Here is a 21,883-nt window from a genome sequence, read left to right as displayed (position 1 = left end):
ACAACGAAAGCAGTTTTAAGAGGGAAATTCATCGCCTGGAGGACATTCCTCAAAAAAAGAAAAAACCAACAAATAAATGAGCTCACACTTCATCTCAAAGCCCTAGAAAAGGAAGAGAACAACAACAGCAAATGTAGCAGAAGGCAAGAAATAATTAAAATCAGAGCGGAAATCAATGAAATTGAAACAAAAGAAACTATTGAAAAAAATTAACAAAACTAAAAGTTGGTTCTTCGAAAAAATAAATAAGATCCTGTTGTAGATGCATACACGACACCGAGCATACAAAATCACAGTAGACCAACGCCAAGACACATTGTTATGAAGATATCCAATATACAGAACAAAGAGAAAATAAAGACAGACCTTTAGCCATGCTAACAAAGAGAAGAAGAGAGAGAACTCAAATTACTAACATACGGGATGAAAGGCAATATCACAACAGATGCTACAGAAATACAGAAGACAATTAGAAATTATTTTGAAAACCTATATTCCAATAAAATAGAAGATAGTGAAGACATCGATAAATTTCTTAAGTCATATGATTTTCCCAGACTGAGTCAGGAGGATACACACAATTTAAACAGACCAATATCAATGGATGAAATAGAAGAAGCAATCAAAAGACTACCAATGAAGAAAAGCCCAGGACCGGATGGGTATACAGCGGAGTTTTACAAAACCTTTAAAGAAGAATTAATACCAATACTTTTCAAGTTATTTCAGGAAATAGAAAAAGAGGGAGCTCTGCCAAATTCATTCTATGAGGCCAACATCACCCTGATTCCGAAAACAGACAAAGACACCTCAAAGAAAGAAAACTACAGACCAATATCTCTGATGAACCTAGATGCAAAAATCCTCAATAAAATTCTGGCGAATCGGATACAAAGGCACATCAAAAAAATTGTGCACCATGATCAAGTAGGATTCATCCCTGGGATGCAAGGATGGTTCAATATACGGAAATCAATAAATGTTATTCACCACATCAATAGACTTAAAGATAAGAACCATATAATCATCTCGATAGACGCAGAAAAAGCATTCGACAAAGTACAGCATCCCTTTATGTTCAAAACATTAGAAAAACTAGGGATAATAGGAACTTACCTGGACATTGTAAAAGCAATGTATGCTAAGCCTCAGGCTAGCATCATTCTGAATGGAGAAAAATTGAAGGCATTCCCTCTAAAATCTGGAACAAGACAGGGATGCCCTCTCTCACCACTTCTGTTCAATATAGTTCTCGAAACACTGGCCAGAGCAATTAGACAGACGAAAGAAATTAAAGGCATAAAAATAGGAAAAGAGGAACTTAAATTATCACTATTTGCGGGAGGGAAAGGGAGAGAAAAGGGAAATTGCATGGAAATGAAGGGAGACCCTCACTGCTATACAAAATTACATATAAGAGATTGTGAGGGGAATGGGAAAATAAACAAGGAGAGAAATGAATTACAGTAGATGGGGTGAGAGAGAAGATGTGAGGGAAGGGGAGGAGGGATAGTAGGGGATAAGAAAGGTAGCAGAATACAACAGTAACTAATAGGGCATTATGTAAAATTGTGGATGTGTAACAGATGTGATTCTGCAATCTGCATTTGGGGTAAAAATTGGGAGTTCATAACCCACTTCAATCTAATGTATGAAATATGATATGTCAAGAGCTTTGTAATGTTGTGAACAACCAATAAAAATAAAAAGAAATTAGGTCTAAAAAAAAAATTAAAATACAAGAAAGGGCTAGGGACATGACATGGCTCAGGGGTTGAGTGCCCCTGGGTTTAATCCCTGTTAACAAACAAACAACAACAAAAAAAGCCAAAAAATTCAATATCATGTATAAATGTCATACAACAATAAAACCATAAATTAACAAAATAATATAATGCTGGATTGTAGGTAAGAAATAAATTATAAAACATACTAAGGCTGAATCCATATCTTTCTTACTGTTATACAATACAGTGTTTAGCATTTAATCATTTGCTGAACAAATAACTGAAAAAAAATTTAAAAGATTTCATGTCTTCTCATCTGGATTCTAGCCTTCTGGTGGTTATTAACTTCATCTTACATTAGGAAAAAAAATAACAAGAGGAGTTAGGTCATGATATCAACACTGGAGGATTTGTTTTCTCATATAGATTTTTCAAAAAAGCAACTGAGCTCCATGAAAGTAGATTTCAGCTCCTTGTACTTACTTTCAACTCTAAAGAGAGCCAATTAAGCAAGATATTATAAAGTCGGTCCTGCTGTTTTTTTTTTAAACTATAATTCAAAATAGTAACAATGTCAATTACAAGATGTTTGATACTTACATATGGGAATCTGATTATAAAAAATGGAGAAACTAATAATGCAGCTTAGTTTGTGAAATGCATTTTCAAGTTGAAATCAATTAGAGAAATGATGTTAGTAAGAAGTTTGGCAGCACTCTCTTACATGAACTTCATTTTTAGATTAAGGTGAAAAAATGGCAGAAAATACCTATTATCTTTCTTTTTCCTAAGTTAATACACTTTCCCCAAAGTAAGAAGAAGGGATGTGGTGTTTCAAATCCAGAATGGTCTGGGAGGGTTTTTTGGTAGATGGTTGTCTACTTTTATTCCACGTGTTCAGGAAGGAAACTTAAGCAGCAAAATAAGTGGTCCAAAGTCTGATCCACTACACCAGGAGCCATGATCTTTGCCCTCTTGACAGCAATAACAAGGTAAGATCATAAGTATTTGGGAGCCACTTTCTCTATTTATGAAGAAAATCCATCTGTAAACAATCTAATTTTTTGTGTGTTGGGGGGGGCAAAAGAAGAATTTCTGCTTCTTTGGCTATTTTCACATCCACACACATTAAAAATATTCAATCATCTTCATACTTTAATTTTTTTGTGTGTGTGTGTGTGCGCGCGCGCGCGCGCATGCGCGCGCAGGGCAGAGCAAGAACTCCTACTTCTTTCTTTGGTTATTTTCATATTCACACACATTAAAAAAATTCTGTCATCATCTTCACATTCTTTCTTTTTGTGCACTCATATATGGAAATATCTAGAATGGAAAAAATAGCAAAAAAGGTAGACATAAAACTGAGGCTATAAAATTTTATTGTATTGATATGAAATAATAAAAATACATTGTGGGTTGGTTGATTATTTATTTATGTTTTTGCAGGAGGGGGGGCATAAAGCTTTAAGCATTATCATGAAATTTTGGCTCATCAAGTAGAATGTTTTTAAAGGTGTCCACTTATTGTAGAAATTCCACCATGTATTTTTCCCTATTTACAGAGGATTTTAGATATAAAAACTATGTATACATAGCTTGTTACAGGCAAGTAGCCCTTTTTAATACTGAAAATAATACTGTATTTGTATATATTAGGTATTGCTACAGGTCAAACAAAGCCTTGCCTCTAGTCAAAATAGTCATTTGATAATCATAATTATAAAATTATTACCAAAAGTATTTTTAAAAAATATTTTTTAGTTGTCAATGGACCTTTATTTTGTTTATTTTTATGTGGTGCTGAGGATCGAACCCAGTGCCTCACACATTCTAGACAAGCACTCTACCACTGAGCCACAACCCCAACTCCTACCAAAAGTATTTAATTCAATTTCATTATGCTAAGGTAAATAGTTTTTTGAATCATAAACATTCAACAATAGAGATATTTTCATCATTTTCTAAATTTTTCATAAATATATGGAATAATTTAACATTAATATCAGAATTAGTGTGTCAAAGTTGATTACTCCAATACTTGTTTTTATTCAGTCATAACTATTGTGGAAACCAAGGCAGAAATGATGCATTAACAAAACATCTCAACTTGTATCACTAATAAAAGTGGCAAGTAGGAAAAAAAAGAGGGAAATTTAATGGTGCTACTTTCTTTACACAAAATACATGGCATATTTTTGCTGCAGTATTTAAAAAAGTGCAAAAGCATTCTCCAGTTGTATTTTTTTTTCTAGACGGAGACAAATGGTGAACTCCTAAAATGCCTAAAACTGGCTTCCTTGCCAAGTAGGGTCTTGAAATAACATTTAAATGGTTTCAAGAGATAAAAAAGAGAGACCCTGTTTTGCAACTGTAAATAATGTGAAACAATTAATACAAACAATATTAGACACAGCAAATTAATTATAATTTAAAAACTGATCTAAAGCTGGGCATGGTGGCCCACCTGTAATCCCAGTGACTTAGGACTCTGAGGCAAGAGAATCATGTTTGAGGCCAGCCTTGACAATTTAGTGAGACAGTCTCAAATAAAATAAATAAGTAAATAAAAAGGGGAGGGGATGTAGCTCAGTGGTACAGCATCCCTGGGTTCAATCTTCAGTATCAAAAATAAACAAGCAAAACCCCAACCTTACCTCAAGATGAAATACAGAAGCTAAGAAATTACATAGCTTTCTCCTTCTTGGGGGGAATAGATAAAGGAAAGCTTCTCCAAGTAAGGGTTGTTTAAGTCAAGATTTGAAGAGTTAATAGGACTGGACAGTAGGTCCTGCCACTCTTTTCTGTGATGAGAAAGATGCTGAGGTAAATCTTCTTAATGATTTCTAGTTTCCTGGGGAGTAAGGGGTTGGTAATTTGCTAGAAAGTGGGGATAAGGCATAGGGATAGAGACTTTCAGAAACTCAGCATGATGGATCTGAGATTGCTACTCTAAAGAAATAAATTGATTTTGATTTTTGTATAGTGATGCTGTATCCTGTGACTCTGATAAAGTACTTAGTACTTCTAGTGGCTTTATTATCTATAGATCTTTTAAGAATTGCTACACAGCAATCATGCTGTCTACAAATAAAGGCAGCTTTATTTCTTCTATTTATATCTGCAAATCTTACCTTTTTCTTGCCTTTCTGTCCTGGCTAGGTCTTCCAGTTCAATGCTGAATACTAGTGAGAACAGCCAGCCTTTCTTAGTTGCTGATCTTAAGCACACAGCATTCAATGTTCCATTATTAAGAATAATATTGGCAACTGGATTCATATATATACTGTCTTTTAGGACCCAGTTTTTTTAAAAAGTTTTTTTTAGTTGTAGATGGACACATATCTTTATTTATTTTTATGTGGTGCTGAGGACTGAACCCAGTGCCTCATGCATGTGAGGCAAGTGCTTTACCACTGAGCTACAACCCCAGCCCTAGGACCTAGTTTCTTAAGAACCATAATGTCACTTCTACTCATACTCTATAAGTTGAGGTAGTCAAAAAGGTTCCAGAGGAAGAAACACAAGCTCTGCTTCTTGATGGAAAATGACAAATTTCTGGAAGAGCATGTGGGGCCAGAAATATTACTCTAGTCATTTTTGAAAATACAATCTACTATAGCATTTAACTGAATATGGAATATTCTTCCTTTAGTTCTAATGAAATTCTATCTATTCTTCTCAAACTTCTTTGAAGTCCTGACTCTCATTGCTCTCTCTGATGAAACCTTACTACCCTTAAGATAGTATAATACCTAGATCTTACACTAGACTGTGAATTCTATTAATATAATAATAGTATTTGTTTTATTCACCATTGTGTACCCAAGGCTTAACAGTGAGACCAGTAAAAATTATAATAAAATTATAATTTTAATAATTTGTACTGATATATTATTAATTATTAATCTACTCAATTGTGCCAGGAATTGTGCTTGGTTGAGTAGTGTGTCAAATAAGACAGGTCCCAATGCTGTTATACATTAATAGAGAAACTGTATATAAAGCAAGTGTGTGTGTGTGTGTGTGTGTGTGTGTGTTAAGACAGTGGCAGGAATAGGGCATCTGCAGTTATTTCAAGTTGCTGACTTGAGCTGCTTTAGGTATTTCCTAGAGATGCCGAAAAGAGGCAAATACATGGGTCTGGTGATTAAGTGAGAAGTCTGGTCTGGAAATAAAAAGATACAGATATCAGTGTTTGGGGAACAGGGATATCACTGATGTGGATAAGTTCATTAAGGAAGACAATAAAAAATGAAAGAAGACTGCATGAAGACAGAACCTTAAGAATTAACTTTTAAATAAAGACTGGAATTAGTTTTTTTAAATTTTATTTTTTGTAGTTGTACACAATAACTGCATTTTATTTATTTATTTATCTATCTACCTACCTACCTACCTATTTATTTATTTATTTTTATGTGGTGCTGAGAATTGAACCCAGGGACTTGCATGTGCAAGGCTAGCACTCTACCACTGAGCCATAACCCCAGCCCCAAGAAAGGAATAAGTTTTATCCCTAAAACTAAAGAAACTTGAGGGCCCACATCTTATTTATTGCTTATATCCCAGAGTATTTATTATAAATACCAGACTGATCTGAGTTATCTGTTGTATCAGATATGTTTACATATCTACAAACTCCAATCAAAATCCAGCCATTGTAAAGCACAGAGTTAGAACATGTTACTTTTGTAGCAGCCTCTGTTTTATAAATATATTATAGAATTAACTGGGAACTAAATGAAATGCTTCAACTGTGAAATAGGAGAGGCTGGTATGTTTTTGGCACTAAATAAATCTTTTAGGTAAATGCCTCTTGATGCCATATTCTAAAATAGTATAAATTGGTATAGATTAATGATCTTTAAAAAACAAATAGTAAACAGTTCTTTTGGTTTCTCATTAAAACAGAAAAAAAAACCCACAAAAAAATAGAAGCCATATGTTTATGACTATTAGAAAGAAAAATCCAAAAAAAAAAGTTTTATTTTTTTCCTATTGAAATTGGGAAGATGAATCATTTTTTTTTGTATTAAATGCTTTATCTTATTTTACTTTTTATTTGTTATATATAAATCTCATAAAGGAGGATTAAACTTGATGGAATCCCAAAGAATCTCAAATTTAGAATTATTCCATAGAGGTTATTGGAAAAGTAATAATGTGTCTTGGGGTTAGACTATGAAAATAATGATTATTTAAAAACTTTTATTCTATTACAGTCTTTCCTGTAACTCATCTGTTCTTTTTAGTGATTTTGTAAATAGATTCATATAATACGAAGTCCTCTGTGCCTAATTTTATATCATTCAGAAAGGAAAGCACGGGGTTAGAACTGCTTACCTTTGCAGATGTCTCTCAGCAGTGAAAGCAGAAATGAGTAAGTTGATAAATAGAAGTATGTTTGATGAATACAAGAAGAGAAGAGGCAGATTCTTTTTAAATCTCCCCTAGGTGGGTGGTGGTGGTAAAGTCCACCTCCAAGAATGAAAATGAGATTCTATGAGCTTTAAAAACCTGCTTTTTTCTAACTGGGATATGCATACCTTCCAGTTGGGGGTAGGTTAGTGATGAGCCAGGGACAATTAAGTTTTAAGTTATCTGCCACCCTGTGGTTTGACAAATAAGAAAATCTTTCTTGGGCTCCATGCCAGGTGTGTGTGTGTGTGTGTGTGTGTGTGTGTATGTATGTGTGTGTATGTGTGTGTTTACAAGAAATCCCAGAGTAGAAATCATTTGTGTGGAGTGACTGGAAAATTGGATACTTCTGTATAGTGTTCAAATGCTGTGAGAGAGCCAATGATGCCCATGATACTGGTCTATCCAGGTACTATTTTCTGTTCAACTGGAGGAAGGGGAAAATGGGATTTCTTAGTGTTCTTGGAGGCCTACATGGCTAATTTTTTTTTTGGGGGGGGGGAGAGGTCATCAATTTATCACAAATTTGTGCTTTTGAAACTTCTGAATATGTAAAAACTATCTGGCTCCTACACATTAGTTGCTTTCCTGTTTGAATTGTACTACATATATGTTTTAGTTTACCTATCTGCTTAGATCCACAATGAGTTTTCAGATATTAGAAAAGCATATAAAGAATCATGTTTTTATTTAGGGTCATTCTCCATTTATTTTCTTTTTTTTTTAAGAGAGAGAGGAGAGAGAGGAGAGAGAGGAGAGAGAGAGGAGAGAGAGAGAGAGAGAGAGAGAGAGAGAGAGAGAGAGAGAGAGAGAGAATTTTTAATATTTATTTTTTAGTTCTCGGCGGACACAACATCTTTTGTTGGTATGTGGTGCTGAGGATCGAACCTGGGCCGCACGCATGCCAGGCGAGCGCGCTACCGCTTGAGCCACATCCCCAGCCCCTCCATTTATTTTCTAAAGTATAACAATTTTTATTTTTATTTTTTTGAGATGGGTTTGCTATGTTGCCCGGGCCAGCGTTGAACTCTGATCCTCCTTCAGCCTCTCAAGTAGCTGGGATTACAGGTATGTTACCACATCTGACTAAAGTATAATAGTTTTAAAATGAACATTTTCCATTGGGATCAAGGTTGTTTGTGTGTGTGTGTGTGTGTGTGTGTGTGTGTTGGAGAATGAACCTAGGGCCTCAAGGCATTCTAAGTGTGTGCTCTACCACTGAGCTTACACCCTTAGCCAAAGATTAGTATTTTTGTAGCTTTACTGCAATATATTTATAATCCATAAAATTCATCCATCTAAACTGTATAGCTCACCAGTTTTTAGAATATTCAAAGAGTTGTGCAACCATCACCACAATCTAATTTCAAGATATTTTTTATCTTCCCCAAAAGAATGAAAAAGTCTTTAACAGTTACTCCTCCTCTTCCTCTAGTACTCCTAAGAAAACACTAATCTACTTTCTGTTTCTCTGGATTTGCCTATTCCAGGCATAACATATAAATAGAATCATACAATATGTGGTCTTCTGTGCCTAATTTTAACCCTTTTCAGAGTCAAGTGTTAATGCTAACTGGTTAATCTGAATATGATGTCTGACTTGCTTTCTTCACTTGTTTATTACTTGCTTACTTCCAATAAAATATCCCATGTTGCAAGTATAAATAGGGATATGTGTTAGACTGGGTTTCTCTTTCCAGTCACTCACTGACATCTATTCTGTAGCAACTTTTTGCTTACACACTTGGCTAGTAATTAAGAGGTTAACAGAGGCTTAAAACTATGACCTCACTCTAGGGGACAGAAATTATGAAAGGGATCCTGGATGGGGGAAAAAAGCTTTCAAAGAACTGAAACTAAAATTATAGCCTAATAGGCAGTAGAACACAGTTTTTTAGAGGGTGGGGTAGCACTGTCTTTTAAGTTTTCTCTTTAACATTTTTACCAATAATGACAGTAAGGTTTAGCGGCATACACAGGAGCTACAAACATCTGCTTGTTCTATTTTAGAAAATAGTTAAGGTGGGCTGGGGTTGTGGCTCAGCGGTAGAGCACTTATCCTAGCATATGTGAGGTCCTGGGTTTGATCCTCAGCACCACATAAAAAATAATAAACAAAATAAAGATATTATGTCCATCTACAACTAAAGAAATATTAAAAAAAAAAAAGAAAATAGTTAAGGCAAAAACCTACTCTTCTTCACCCAGATACTTTTTGTTTTCCAAAGTTACATAAATTCATTAACTTTTTGTTTTCAGCTTTTAATCATTCAAACTTAGGCTGAATTGTACTTAAAAATAGTATTTGGGCTGGGGATGTAATTCAGTGGTATATATAGAGCTTGCCTAGTATGCTTGAGGACCTAGGTCTGAGCCCCAGAATGCAAAAACAAAACAAAACAAAACAAAAACTTGTTTTTGTGCCTCAAATACGGAAATAATATTGCTCACTGTGACATCTTTAAAAGACACAGAAAATAATTAAAAAACTAAAATCACTCGTAATTAAATGATTCAATAACTGCCAATATTTTTGCATTTTCTCCTAATAAAAAATTACATAAAACTAGGTAAAACTTCAGAGCTTCTTATGTGTAAGCCCCCCACCCCATGTTTTACCTGTATTATATTACTGAATATTTATAGCACTATTACTAGTCAGTACTATTTGCTCTCTCATTTTACTTGGATGGAAACCCAGGCTTGAAATGCTTAGATAACTTTGCCCACAGACACATTAGTACAAAGAGGTATGGCCAGTAGTCAAACTCAGTTTATGTCCTACTCTGGGACCTGTGCTCTTAATGATACTATTTAATTATATCCATTATATTTTTTGCTCATTTACACAGGGTGACTCTAACCATTCTTTGATCCTACTGGGTCCTGTGATTTATATGATTCTACCATCTTTTCATTATTCCTTACTTCCTCATGTCATAATTTCCCACCTGGCCGTGTTTCCATGGTCAAGATTATCTTTCCTTTTTTCACAGGTTCTTGGCTAATCCCAGCCCTACTTAAAGTCAAAACTCTGCCTAATCCATGCTGACACCTGTGCAGCTGAAAAATAGCCACAATCATGCTGAAGTTCTGAATATAATAACTAATAACCTCAAGCAGAATTTAATGAATCTATTGGCAAACATTATGTTTCTCAGTCTATCAACTCTTACAGCTTTAGAAGGCTATTTCTGTAAATCTGCAGTATTTCCCCTTTCTTACTCTCAGCTGATGACTGCTTCCCATTTCACTGGGGAAAAAAAAGAAAAAGAAACAAGATTGAACAACTTCTACATACTCTCATCAGACATCCTTTTTTTTTTTTTTAAAGAGAGAGTGAGAGAGGAGAGAGAGAGAGAATTTTTAATATTTATTTTTTAGTTCTCAGCAGACACAACATCTTTGTTGGTATGTGGTGCTGAGGATCGAACCCAGGCCGCACGCATGCCAGACGAGTGCGCTACCGCCTGAGCCACATTCCCAGCCCCCAGACATCCTTTTTTGAAAAAAATTTTTTTTGTAGTTGTAGATGGACAGCACGCCTTTATTTTATTTATTTTTTTATTTTATGTGGTGCTGAGGATGGAAAAGTATCTCATATGTACATGTTAAGACAAGCGCTGTGCCAATAAGCTACACCCCAGCCCCAGACATCCTTTTTGATAAGCATGGAATGTGGATGGTTAAAGAATGAAGGTCACTGTAATTTAACTATAGCCTAGAAAGATAAAGGAACTCAGTAGAAAAAAACTTGAAAGAAGAGAAAATGGTTTTAGCTGGATAACCAAAGTCTCAAAGGAGTATGTTTCTATGGTTTTTAGTGCACACATGGAGGATTCCAATGCCTATCAAGGAACCAGGGAGAATGACCAGCCACTATCCACTTGAAAGTACCTTGGAGAGATGGTTTTTACATAGCCACATCTTTTGCTATTAATAAAGTGTATTATTTGCAAAAGGCCAAAAAGATAAATACCAGGTAAAAATGAATTTAAGATTTAATAATTCTTAGATTGTTTTGTATCTTTCTGTTCATACACTAAGACCATGGGTCACTGGGTTGGCCCTGTTTTTCTTTGTTTTGTTGTTCATCATGATCCGTAGGAATGCAACCAAGATTATTATCTTTCTTATCCATGATGAAAAATGAAGATGAAGTACATCATATACATAAAGGATGTATTATGTAGCCTGCAAAATTACTGAATTTTTGATTTGGCTAAATATCATCTGACAGTTTAATTGCATTCCAATGAATAATAAAAGCAGAAAATGCTATAATCTCTAATCATGATTTAGTTTAGTTCTTTGAACATAATTATGAAGGCAATAGTCTTTTTCTGCTAAATCTGATATCTGGTTGCAGTCATAAGTAGTTTCTGTTTCCTGCACTTGTCCAGTGGAGTCATACTTTTTTGGCTTGTCCCATAAATTTGTTGGAAACTGAACTTTTCAGATAATGTGGTAACTCTGGGAATTAATTTTTCCCTCCCCCTGGGGTTTGTTCATGTTATTTGCTTCTTTGTTTATTTTAGTGACAACCATCCTTGATCCTACCCACTGGAAGTGTTAAACTCTCTGAGGATGCTCTTCAAGACGGCATAGTTTTGGGTATGCCTACAGTCACCATGGGATGACAGTTTCGGAAGCTTTCTAGGTCTCCTTTTCTGTCCAAGATGTTGAATTCCACTAAGTGTCTGATTATCCCACTGTTTTCATTAATGTCTTGGGACATAAAATGCCCTAAAGATAAACAAATCAAACGTGGGTTCCTCTGAAGGAATAAGTCCCATGGTTGGTGTTTAATATTTGTTATGATCGAAGGCTGGTTCCTTACAGCTGTCTCCCTCCTTCTGTAAAGTAGCCTGTCTACAATTTAGCCTATTATCCTACTCAATCTATCAATGTCCTCCCAATTACCTTCCACCACAATGTATGCCTGTTTTTGAAAGTAGATTTAGGCTTGAATTTCTCCATTTTCTGTTGAAAATGAAGTCAGTTTCTTTGGGAAGAGAGAGGAGTTATTTGTTTTACCCATGCAAAGTTATTTGTTTCTCCCATGCAAAATCTCTGAAGCTGGGGTCTGAGGCTGGAAGTGTGGATAACAGTGCACTTCTCTTTGAGTGATGATCCCATTCTACGAGGTGGCTGGCATTAATCTCAAGTCTTCTTGACTTGCCTTACTTAGTGTGAAAACACTGCCTTATGAGTTGAGATTAGAGCAGTTAGGTCCCCAGTATTCTCAGTGGCACAGAGCCAAGGCAGGACCTCCATTACACAAGTGAGGACTGGTGAAAGAAGGGAACTTTCTCTTCTCAGCTGCATTCTGCAGAACTTTGCTGCTGCAACAAGTAGTTTAGGGGAGGATAAAAAAATTCTGAAGCTCTGTTCCTCCCAGGAGAAAAGCCCACTGACTGGGGCTTGGTGGAAAGGAAACCCTGTGTTTTTGGCTGCTGCAGTTTGGAATGAGTTTTCACCTCACTGAGCTGGGATGGGGTTGAGAAGGGTCAGACTTAGTTCAAATATCCCAGACTCTCCCTTTTATTACCCGATTTTAGATTTTTTTGAAAAGACATTTATAATTTGCTGTATAACCTTAGAATCATTTTCAGAGACTTTAAATAATATTATTAAGTTTTTTTTTTCACCAGTTTCAGTGGGTAGCGGATCCATAGAGCGTCTCATGCTGCCATGATGGAAAATCATTCTCCTCCATTTATTCCCTTTTACTAAGTAAAATTCCATGGTTGAATATACCAAAGTTTATTTATTCACTCTTTTACTAATGACATTTGAACAATTTCCTTTTTTTTTTGCTAATAAAATAATACAACGCTGCTGCTATGAGCATTCTTATATATATGTACTCCTACACAAGGGGCAAGTGTTCCTTTTGGAATGGTAACATAGGTAAAAAATTGTGGTAATGTTTAACTTAACAAAGTAGCTTCAATTTATATTTCCAACTAACAGTGTATAGAAGTCCTTGATGATGTCATCATCAATAATTTATATCATCATCAGCCTTTGTTAGTAGACTTAATTGTTGCCATTCTAACAGGTGTAAAATTCTACCTTTTTGTAGTCACTAATAAAGGTAAACATGTTTATGTTCACTGTTCTTATGTTGCCTCTTCTGTGCATAAAATAGTCTCTTCTGTCAAAAAAAAATTTTTTTTTTAAATTAGGTTGTATAGAGAAGAGATTTTCTTTATCTCCCTACTTGGTTCTTATCTAGACTTTTTTTCTGTTGTTATTGTTCTGGGGCTGGACTTAGGGCTTTGTATATGCTAGGCAAGCACTCTGCCACTGAGCTATAGTCCCCAGCCCTTATATGGGCTCTTTGTCTGGATCTAGGAATTGAATTAATAATAGAAGAGCTGATTAAGACAAAGCATCAAGTTTTACTAAATTTACATGTACTGAATGGAGATCCTCACAAAGTGATATCTGAAGAAGTGACCAAAGCAAAGTAGTTTTATAGCTTATAGACAAAAAATAATGAATCTGTAGGGACTGGGGATGTCCAGTCCCCAGTTGGTAGTGTCTGTTTCACATGCACAAGGCCCTGAGTTCAATCCCTAACACCACCACCAAAAAACAAAAACAACAACAACAAAAAAACCCCAGAAATTTTAAAAAAGAAGAAGAATGACTCTATGAAAGAATGACAGGACAAATGGATCTTTGGACCAAGGTCATTAAGAGATATATTGGGCTGGGGGGATATAAAGAACTCAAAAAGCTAAGAACCGAAAAAACAAATAACACCATCAACAAATGGGCCAAGGACCTCAACAGACACTTCTCAGAAGAGGACATACAATCAATCAACAAATAAATGAAAAAATGCTCATCATCTCTAGCAATCAGAGAAAGGCAAATCAAAACTACTCTAAGATATCATCTCACTCCAGTCAGATGGCAACTATTATGAAGACAAACAACAATAAGTGTTGACGAGGATGTGGGGAAAAAGGCAGTCTCATACATTGCTGGTGGGACTGCAAATTCATGCAGCCAATATGGAAAGCAGTATGGAGATTCCTTGGAAATCTGGGAATGGAACCACCATTTGACCCAGCTATCCCTCTCCTCGGACTATACTCAAAGGACTTAAAAACAGCAATACTACAGGGACACAGCCACATCAATGTTTATAGAGAACAAGTCACAACAGCTAAACTGTGGAGCCAATCTAGATGCCCTTCAGTGGATGAATGGATAAAAAAATGTGGCATATATACACAATGGAATTTTACTCAGCATTAAAAAAGAACAAAATCTTGGCATTTGCAGGTAAATGGATGGCGTTGGAGAAGATAATGCTAAATGAAGTTAGCCAATCCCCAAAAAAACAAATGCCGAATGTTTTCTCAGATATATTTTCACTCATAGTAGGGTAGGGTGGGGGAGCATGGGAGGATTAGATGAATTCTAGATAAGGAAGAGGGGTGGGAGGGAAAGGGAAGAGGCAGAGAATTAGCAAGGATAGTGGAATGTGATGGACATCATTATCCAAAGTACATGTATGAAGATACGAATGGGGTGTCAACTTACTTGTAATAAAAAAATACATGTATAAATACATGAATTGGCGTGAACATACTTTATATACAAAGATATGAAAAACTGTGCTCTATATGTGTAATAAGAATTGTTATGTATTCTGTTGTCATGTACTTAAAAAAATAAAATCAATTAAATAAAAAAAGAATAATGAATCTGTGACAGAATGACAGGACAAATGGATCTTTGGACCAAGGTCATTAAGAGATATATTGGGGGTGGGGGGGGGATTTGATGTAGAAGCTAGTGGAAATAAAGGTGTCTGGAAATTTAAGGAGTCTGTTAATAGGGGCTACAATGAATCACCTCAATTACCAGTCTGGCGATCAAGGCTATTTTCTGGGCTTGGTTTGTGAAGAACACCTCTTCTAAGACTCTTTTATGGTTTGTTGCATGTAGGAAAAAACAGGCCAACAGCCCTTCCTGTAGTTAGTTCTTCAAGTGATTTCAGCTTGAAATAATTAATATAACATTCAGCATATCTTAAGACATCATGTCCTTAAATCCTTCATTTGCCTGTCTTTTTAAAATTTTAATTCTATATATAAATGTTGTCCTGACAATTATATGTGTTATGATAAATTCTGCCAGTTTTTGGCTTGTCTTTTCAATTTCTATATGGCAACCTGTGATAAACAGAAGTTCTAATTTCAATATAGTTGAATTTTATCAATCTTCTATGTTAGTGTTTTTCATGCCTTTAAGAAGGCATAACTCATAGAGACAGATTTTAAATTATCTTAAAATTTTTAAAGCACTCATTTTTTCCATATTAATATCGAATTGTCCTAATATCATTTATTGACTAGTTTTTCCTTTCTCCACTGATTTAGATTTACACTTGCCATCACTGTCATATTATATAAATTATATTTATGCTTGTATGTTCTGGCTAATTTGTTCTGTTGGTAAATTTGTCTACCCCATGCCAATGTCACATGATATTAATTATCTTTATAATAAGGCTGGGAGGGTAACTTCCCCATTTTGTTTCCTTCCCCTTTCAGAGTGTCTTAGCTGGTTCAGGCCCTTGTTTTTCCATATAAATGTTCAAATCAGCTTGTCAAAAAACAAAAACACACACATTCACCCACCCTACTTGCATTATCAATGAAACTGCAATTAGTCTACAGTTAAGAGCTTAAAAACTAGGGTTTCTAGGCTTATTCATGTTTATAGAAATGTGTTTTTTTTCTCATTTATATATTTAATTTCCCTCTAAGTTCTGCATTCATTCCATCTTGCAAATTTTGATAAGATATTATCTTCATTTTTCACTTAATTAAAATATCTCTAAATTTCCCTTATAATTTCTTTTTCGACTTGTGTTATTCAGAAGTGTGTTGTTTAATCTCCAAATATTTTAAGATTTTTCAGCTGTTATTCTAGTTTAATTCTATTATGGTCTAAGGCCATATGTTGTGTAATTTTATTCTTATTATATTAGAATTATATTATTATTATAGTATATAGTTATATAGTTATACACAGTAGTTGGTTTCATTTTGACAAAATTATACCTGCATGGAATTTGATTACAATTTTTGTTCTTCCCCTCTCTTTCCCTCCTCTCCTCCCTTCCCTTACTCTTCTTCTACTCTACAGACCATTCCTTTTCTTGTTTATTTAATGGACTGGTACTTTCTGAATATACATAAAGGTGAAATTCCTTGTAATATATTTCTATATGCATATAACATGATTTTGTTTAAATAATTCCATATTTTCTCCCCTTTCCCAACCCTCTGCCCTCCCTCTTGATCTTCTACTTCACTGATCTTCTCTTCATCTTTATGATATCCGATACCTGCTACTCTTACTTTATTTCCCTTACTTTGTTCTGGCTTCACATGAGAGAAAAGATCCAACCCTCGATTTTCTGAGTCTGGCTTAACTTTACTTAGCATGATATGCTTCATTTCCTTCCATTTATCAGCAAACTCCATAATTTTGTTATTCTTCATGGCTTGGTCAAACTCCACTGTGTATAGATACCACATTTTCTTGATCCATTCATTTATTGATGAGCATCTGGGCTGATTCCATAATAGCTATTGTAAATTGTGCTACTATAAACATTGAAAAGGCTATAGTAGTATACTATAGTATACTAATTTTAGTTTTTTTGCATAAATACCAAGGAGTGGGATAGCTGGGTCATAAAGTGCTTTCATTCCTGGTTTATTGAGGAATTTCCATATTGCTTTCCAGAGTGGTTGTACTAATTTTCAGTCTCATAAACAATGTATGCATATACTTCCCCCCCTCATCCTTGCCAGCATTTGTTATTATTTGTGTTCTTGATAACAGACATTCTGACTGAAATAAGATAAAATCTTGGTGTAGTTCTGATCTGTACTTCCGTGATTGCTAGAGATGTTGAACATTTTTTCATATATTTATTGCTTATCTGTATTTCTTTTGAAAAATGTTTAGTTCTTTGCCCATTTATTAATTGGGTTGTTTTGTGTGTGCATGCGCGCAAGTGTGTGTGTTAAGCTTTTTGATATTAATCCCTTATCAGAGAAGCACCTGGCAAAGATTTTCTCCCATTTTGTAGGCTCTCTCTTCACACTCTTAATCTTTTCCTTTGCTGTACAGAAGCTTTTTAATTTGATGGCATCACACTTATTGATTCTTGATTTATTTCTTGAGCTTTAGAGGTCTTGTTGAGGATGTTGGTCCTTACACATGATTCCTATTCTTGAAAAGTTCCCATCTATGGTCTATCCTGGTAAACGGTTCCAGGTTAGTTAGAGAATGTATAATCTACTATTGTTGGATTAGATCCAGTTGATTGGAGGTGATGTTTTGTTCAGATATATCCTTGGTTTTCTGCTTGATTTGCCCATTACTGAGAGAGAGAGAGAGAGCGAGTCCTTGTAGTTTCTAAGGATATGTTTATCTCTCTTTAGAGTTCTATCAGTTTTTACCTAATATATTTCAATGCTCTACTGTTAGGTGTGCACATACTATGGATTGTTATGTATTTTTAGACAACTATCCCTTTTAAAATCATTTTGCAATGCCCCTTTTTATTGCTGATAATTTTCCTAGCTCAGAAAATCGTTTTGTCTTAAAATAATTATAGCTACTTTGGCTGGCTCCTTCCTTCCATCCTTCCATTCTCCTGTCCTGGTACTAGAGATGAAAGCCAGGGACACTATACCACTAAGTTACATTCCTACATTTTCTAATTGATAAATTTAGATCATTCATATATAAAATGATTATTTAGATCATTCATATATAAAATGTTAATTATTAAGAATAAATTTAGAGGCTTTTAAAAACTTATGTATTTTTTCCTCCATAGAAAAACCCATAGATAAAACAACATTTCTAAGATAGATAAATATAAACATTTGCACTTGAAAAATCCATAATAAGTAAATGCATGGTACAAAGAATGACAATTAAAATAAAGAAAAGCTGTTACCAATTCTGAAAAGCAGGTTTTCTAGCTCTACGGTTTATTTTTTAAATGTAAAAACAAAAAGCAAAAACTCACGTTCCATTTGCTCAAACATTACTGAAAAGAGGAAGTCTCGTGGTGTCATATAATATTCTCCTTCATGTTCTAGTGAAGAAAACTGCATGAACCGCTGTTTACGAAGAGACAGTTTTTCTATTGCTCCATAGTCAACATTTTTCTAAAGGAAAAAAAAAAAACTTTTAAGATTTTTTAGTTAAAAGAAATAATTCAGTTACTTCTAGAATAATCTTTACAGAGTAATTTTCATGTGTAGGTTTGACAACCCCCAAACCTTTAAATCATTCATTTAACAAATACTAAGTGCCTACTTTGTACTGTTTTAGGCACTGGAGGTAGAGCAGTGAACAGAACAATTTAAGGAGAGTTACATTACAGAAAGGGAGAATGACAGGGAATAAATGCAAAAAATAATGTTAAGATGGTGAAAAGTGATATGAAGAAACAAAGAGGAAAAGTAGGTGTAAAGGTAATACTTTAGATAGAAGCTCTTTCTGAAGTGATGGACATTTAAAGAGGCTAAATGATGTGGGATTTGTGAATCATGAGTTTCATGGGTCTCTCTTGAGGGAGAACATTCTAAGCAAAAGTCCACGAGGTAGGCATATATTTGGTGTGCTCAAGAAACAGCAGGGGGACCAATGTTACCAGAGGAAAAAAGGGAGTGGCAAAAGGTAAGTTCAGAGAAATAGTAAGGCAACAGATCATGTAAAGTTGTGTTTTCATAAGGAAAAACTACATCATTTGTAATAAACAACTCTGCTTTCAGAAATACAAGGGAGAAACCATACACAGAAAATGCTAGAAGAACAAAGATGTATAAAATATTGTTAGTGTTAGAGTCTATCTGAGGCAATAGGACATAGATCTTGACCAACTGCTGAAAAGAACAATAAGAATTCTTTCTTGCTAACCTTTCATTGAGCACTTATTACGTGCTAAGCACTTTTACTAATTTAGCATTTTATACAGATTATTAGTAAATCTTCATAATAACTCTGACAATAGATATATAGTAGATATAGCAGAGCCATGCTAAAATATCAGGTCTGTCTGACTCAAAGGGGTTTCAATCTCTTGAGCCACCACACTATCCTCCCAAACATGACTGGGCATTGTGGCTAGGCAGACTGGAGGAAGATGATACAGCAGTTAACATGGATACCAATGTCAGTGCAGGAATCCTGACACAAGAATGTATTATGAAATGTCTGTGAAATCCAAAAGCAGACTTTCATCATGGGTTGCTTTCCTAAGGCAATGCTTGCTCTTAATTGGACCACACATTCTTCCTGGACCTACTTCTCACACTTAGAACTAATCCTATGATCTACCCTGACACATGCAATGTTTAATGATTGCTAATTAAATAAAATTGAGAAAAAGATGAATTTCAGTTGCGTAAAGCTCTTCAAATTCAAAGCCATCAACAGCTCCTTTTGGGATGATCTAAGTCTTTTAATTAATATTAATTCTCTTCTGAATTAGACAATAGGTTGGCAATCATTTTTTAATACCTTTTTGCATTCTGTGAATACATATTCTCTACCAGGATACAGGACAAATACAGGTTATTTGATAATATTGCAAAGATCTGTACCCAAACTCAAAATCTTTAGCTTTTGGTTCTTTGTCCCCTTAAATTTATTATAAAACGTCTAGGGGATGTGGCTCAGTGGTTAAGTGCCCCTGATCAATTCCCTGTGTCCCTTGGGGGGGAAAAAATCACTAGAAAACAACTAAAGAGGCACGTTTTAATTATAAGAGTCGATACTCATCCCAACAATTGGAAATTGAATTTTATTAATATTTTCTGAATATTTTATACATGAGGCAGATATGTACATAGTAAAAATTGATATCTGCACAAAGAAACAAAAGATTGTATTCTAACAAACCGTTATTAAGCATCTGCAGAATAACAATGGTAAATAAGACAAAAATTAATTCCTATGAGAAAGTACTTAGTGCTTTAGCAGTGAATTTACAGAACGTATATGGCTAAGATGGTGAAGAAAGAGTGGGTTAGAGTGTTTTCAGTAAAGGTCATAGAATGTGCAAAGTCCTAGATATTAGAAAAAATTAAAGAGGATGAACATGGGCATTATTATATGAACATTATTAGCTTAGAGACTGTTTATATTTATTATACTAATGTTAATATACAGTTTATTAAGAGATTAACAAAATTGAAAATCTATGCAGAAAAAGCATTCTCAAATTCTTAAAGGTTGGCTCTTATATACTTTCTAATGTTGAAGTTTAAGACTTAAAAAAAAAACAAGAACGGAATTCTTTTTGTATAAATAAATTCTTCTTTCCAAACCTCAACCAACTAAAGGGATCAAATACTCATTTGAGACCTCTCTTCTAGTGGTCTCATAACAAGATGAATCACTGACTCTGTTTTTTGTTGTTGTTGTTGTTTGGTTTTCATGCGGTCCTCTACCTTGTACTAATCTTACTCTTTCCTGGTCTTAATATTCACCCCCACCAAGAAGTAAACACACAAATCTCTCATCTCTCATTTTTTAAAAAAACCTAACATTAATTAATTAATTTAATGTAGTGCTGAAGATTGAACCCAGTGCCTTACACATGGGCAAGTGCTTTACCACTGAGCCACAACTCCAGCCCCCTCTCATTCTCTTAAACCAAGACATAAAAATTGTTTTCTTTCTTTTCAAAAATTAATATAAAGTAGATCAAAGAAGTCACCATAAAAGCTAAAAGTATAGAACTGAAAAAGAAAACAGGGGAAAGCTTTATGACACTGCATTAAAACATTTTAAAATTAATACATGTTAACTGTACATACTCACAGATATACCATTTTATTTAACAAATGTGCATTTCACATATGAATTCAGAGTACACTGATTGCATCCAGCCTCTTCCCTGCCAGCACAATCTCCAGTAATCACTATTTTATCTTTAAGACAACTTTTTTTTGGTTTCCATATGAGAGAGAACACAAAGTCCTTGTCTTTCTGTGTCTGACTTACTTCATTTAACATAATGTTCTCTAGTTCTATCCATTTTGCTACAAATGACAAGATTTCATTCTTCTTTATAACTGAATAGTACTCAATTATATGTATGTATATATATAGATGTATCTATCTACATATATGTGTATATAGATGTCACATATAAAAACTATTCTGAAAGAAATCCTTTTATTTCCTTCTAGAAGGTTTAGTTAGGCCCTAAAAATTCCTCTATCTCCTGTTATTTCCTATATGCCTATATGTAGATATTTGTAACTCACGTAGGATTATATTCTTGAGAAGTCATGAAAAGAGTAAACTGTTCAGCAAAGTGTCATTTTATTTATTTAGATGACTGGGTGGTATGTCATCCTTTTCAATTTCTTCTCTAGTGAACAAGAGAAGGTGGAGAAGGTGAAATTAAAGCTCCCCTTCACTGGTTAATTTCTAAGACAAATTCTGTCAGAATTGAAGACCATGAATTTGTAGTCTGCATCTACTATACCATTAGTAGATGGTGTGGTATAAAACCTTAACTTCAACCCTTCTACCAGCACTCTCTCAATTCCATTTAATACGGCAGCTTTTAATTCCTCCTGCTCCCTGGTATAAAAAAACCTTTTCTACTACCTTAAAACCTCTGACTTCCATTGCCAGCATCAATAATACCTCACCTTTTCCTA

At 34.6% G+C, this 21,883-nt stretch overlaps 1 protein-coding gene across 2 annotated transcripts in view; it reads right to left on the bottom strand.

The window, feature by feature from the left end:
* Positions 1 to 21,883, bottom strand: part of MICU2 (mitochondrial calcium uptake 2) — a 113,194-nt gene that overhangs the window by 51,021 nt on the left and 40,290 nt on the right. For both annotated transcript variants that reach the window (XM_081304261.1, XM_081304262.1), the window contains exon 2: positions 18,229 to 18,370. In XM_081304261.1, the coding sequence (XP_081160387.1) occupies positions 18,229 to 18,370 (142 nt within the window). The remainder of the gene's footprint in view (positions 1 to 18,228; positions 18,371 to 21,883) is intronic.

This window comes from Spermophilus citellus, assembly GCF_964194105.1.
Source record: "Spermophilus citellus genome assembly, chromosome: 1".
Classification (NCBI taxonomy): domain Eukaryota; kingdom Metazoa; phylum Chordata; class Mammalia; order Rodentia; family Sciuridae; genus Spermophilus; species Spermophilus citellus.
Note: the sequence above shows the minus strand (reverse complement) of the source record. Positions and strands in the feature narration are given on the sequence as shown.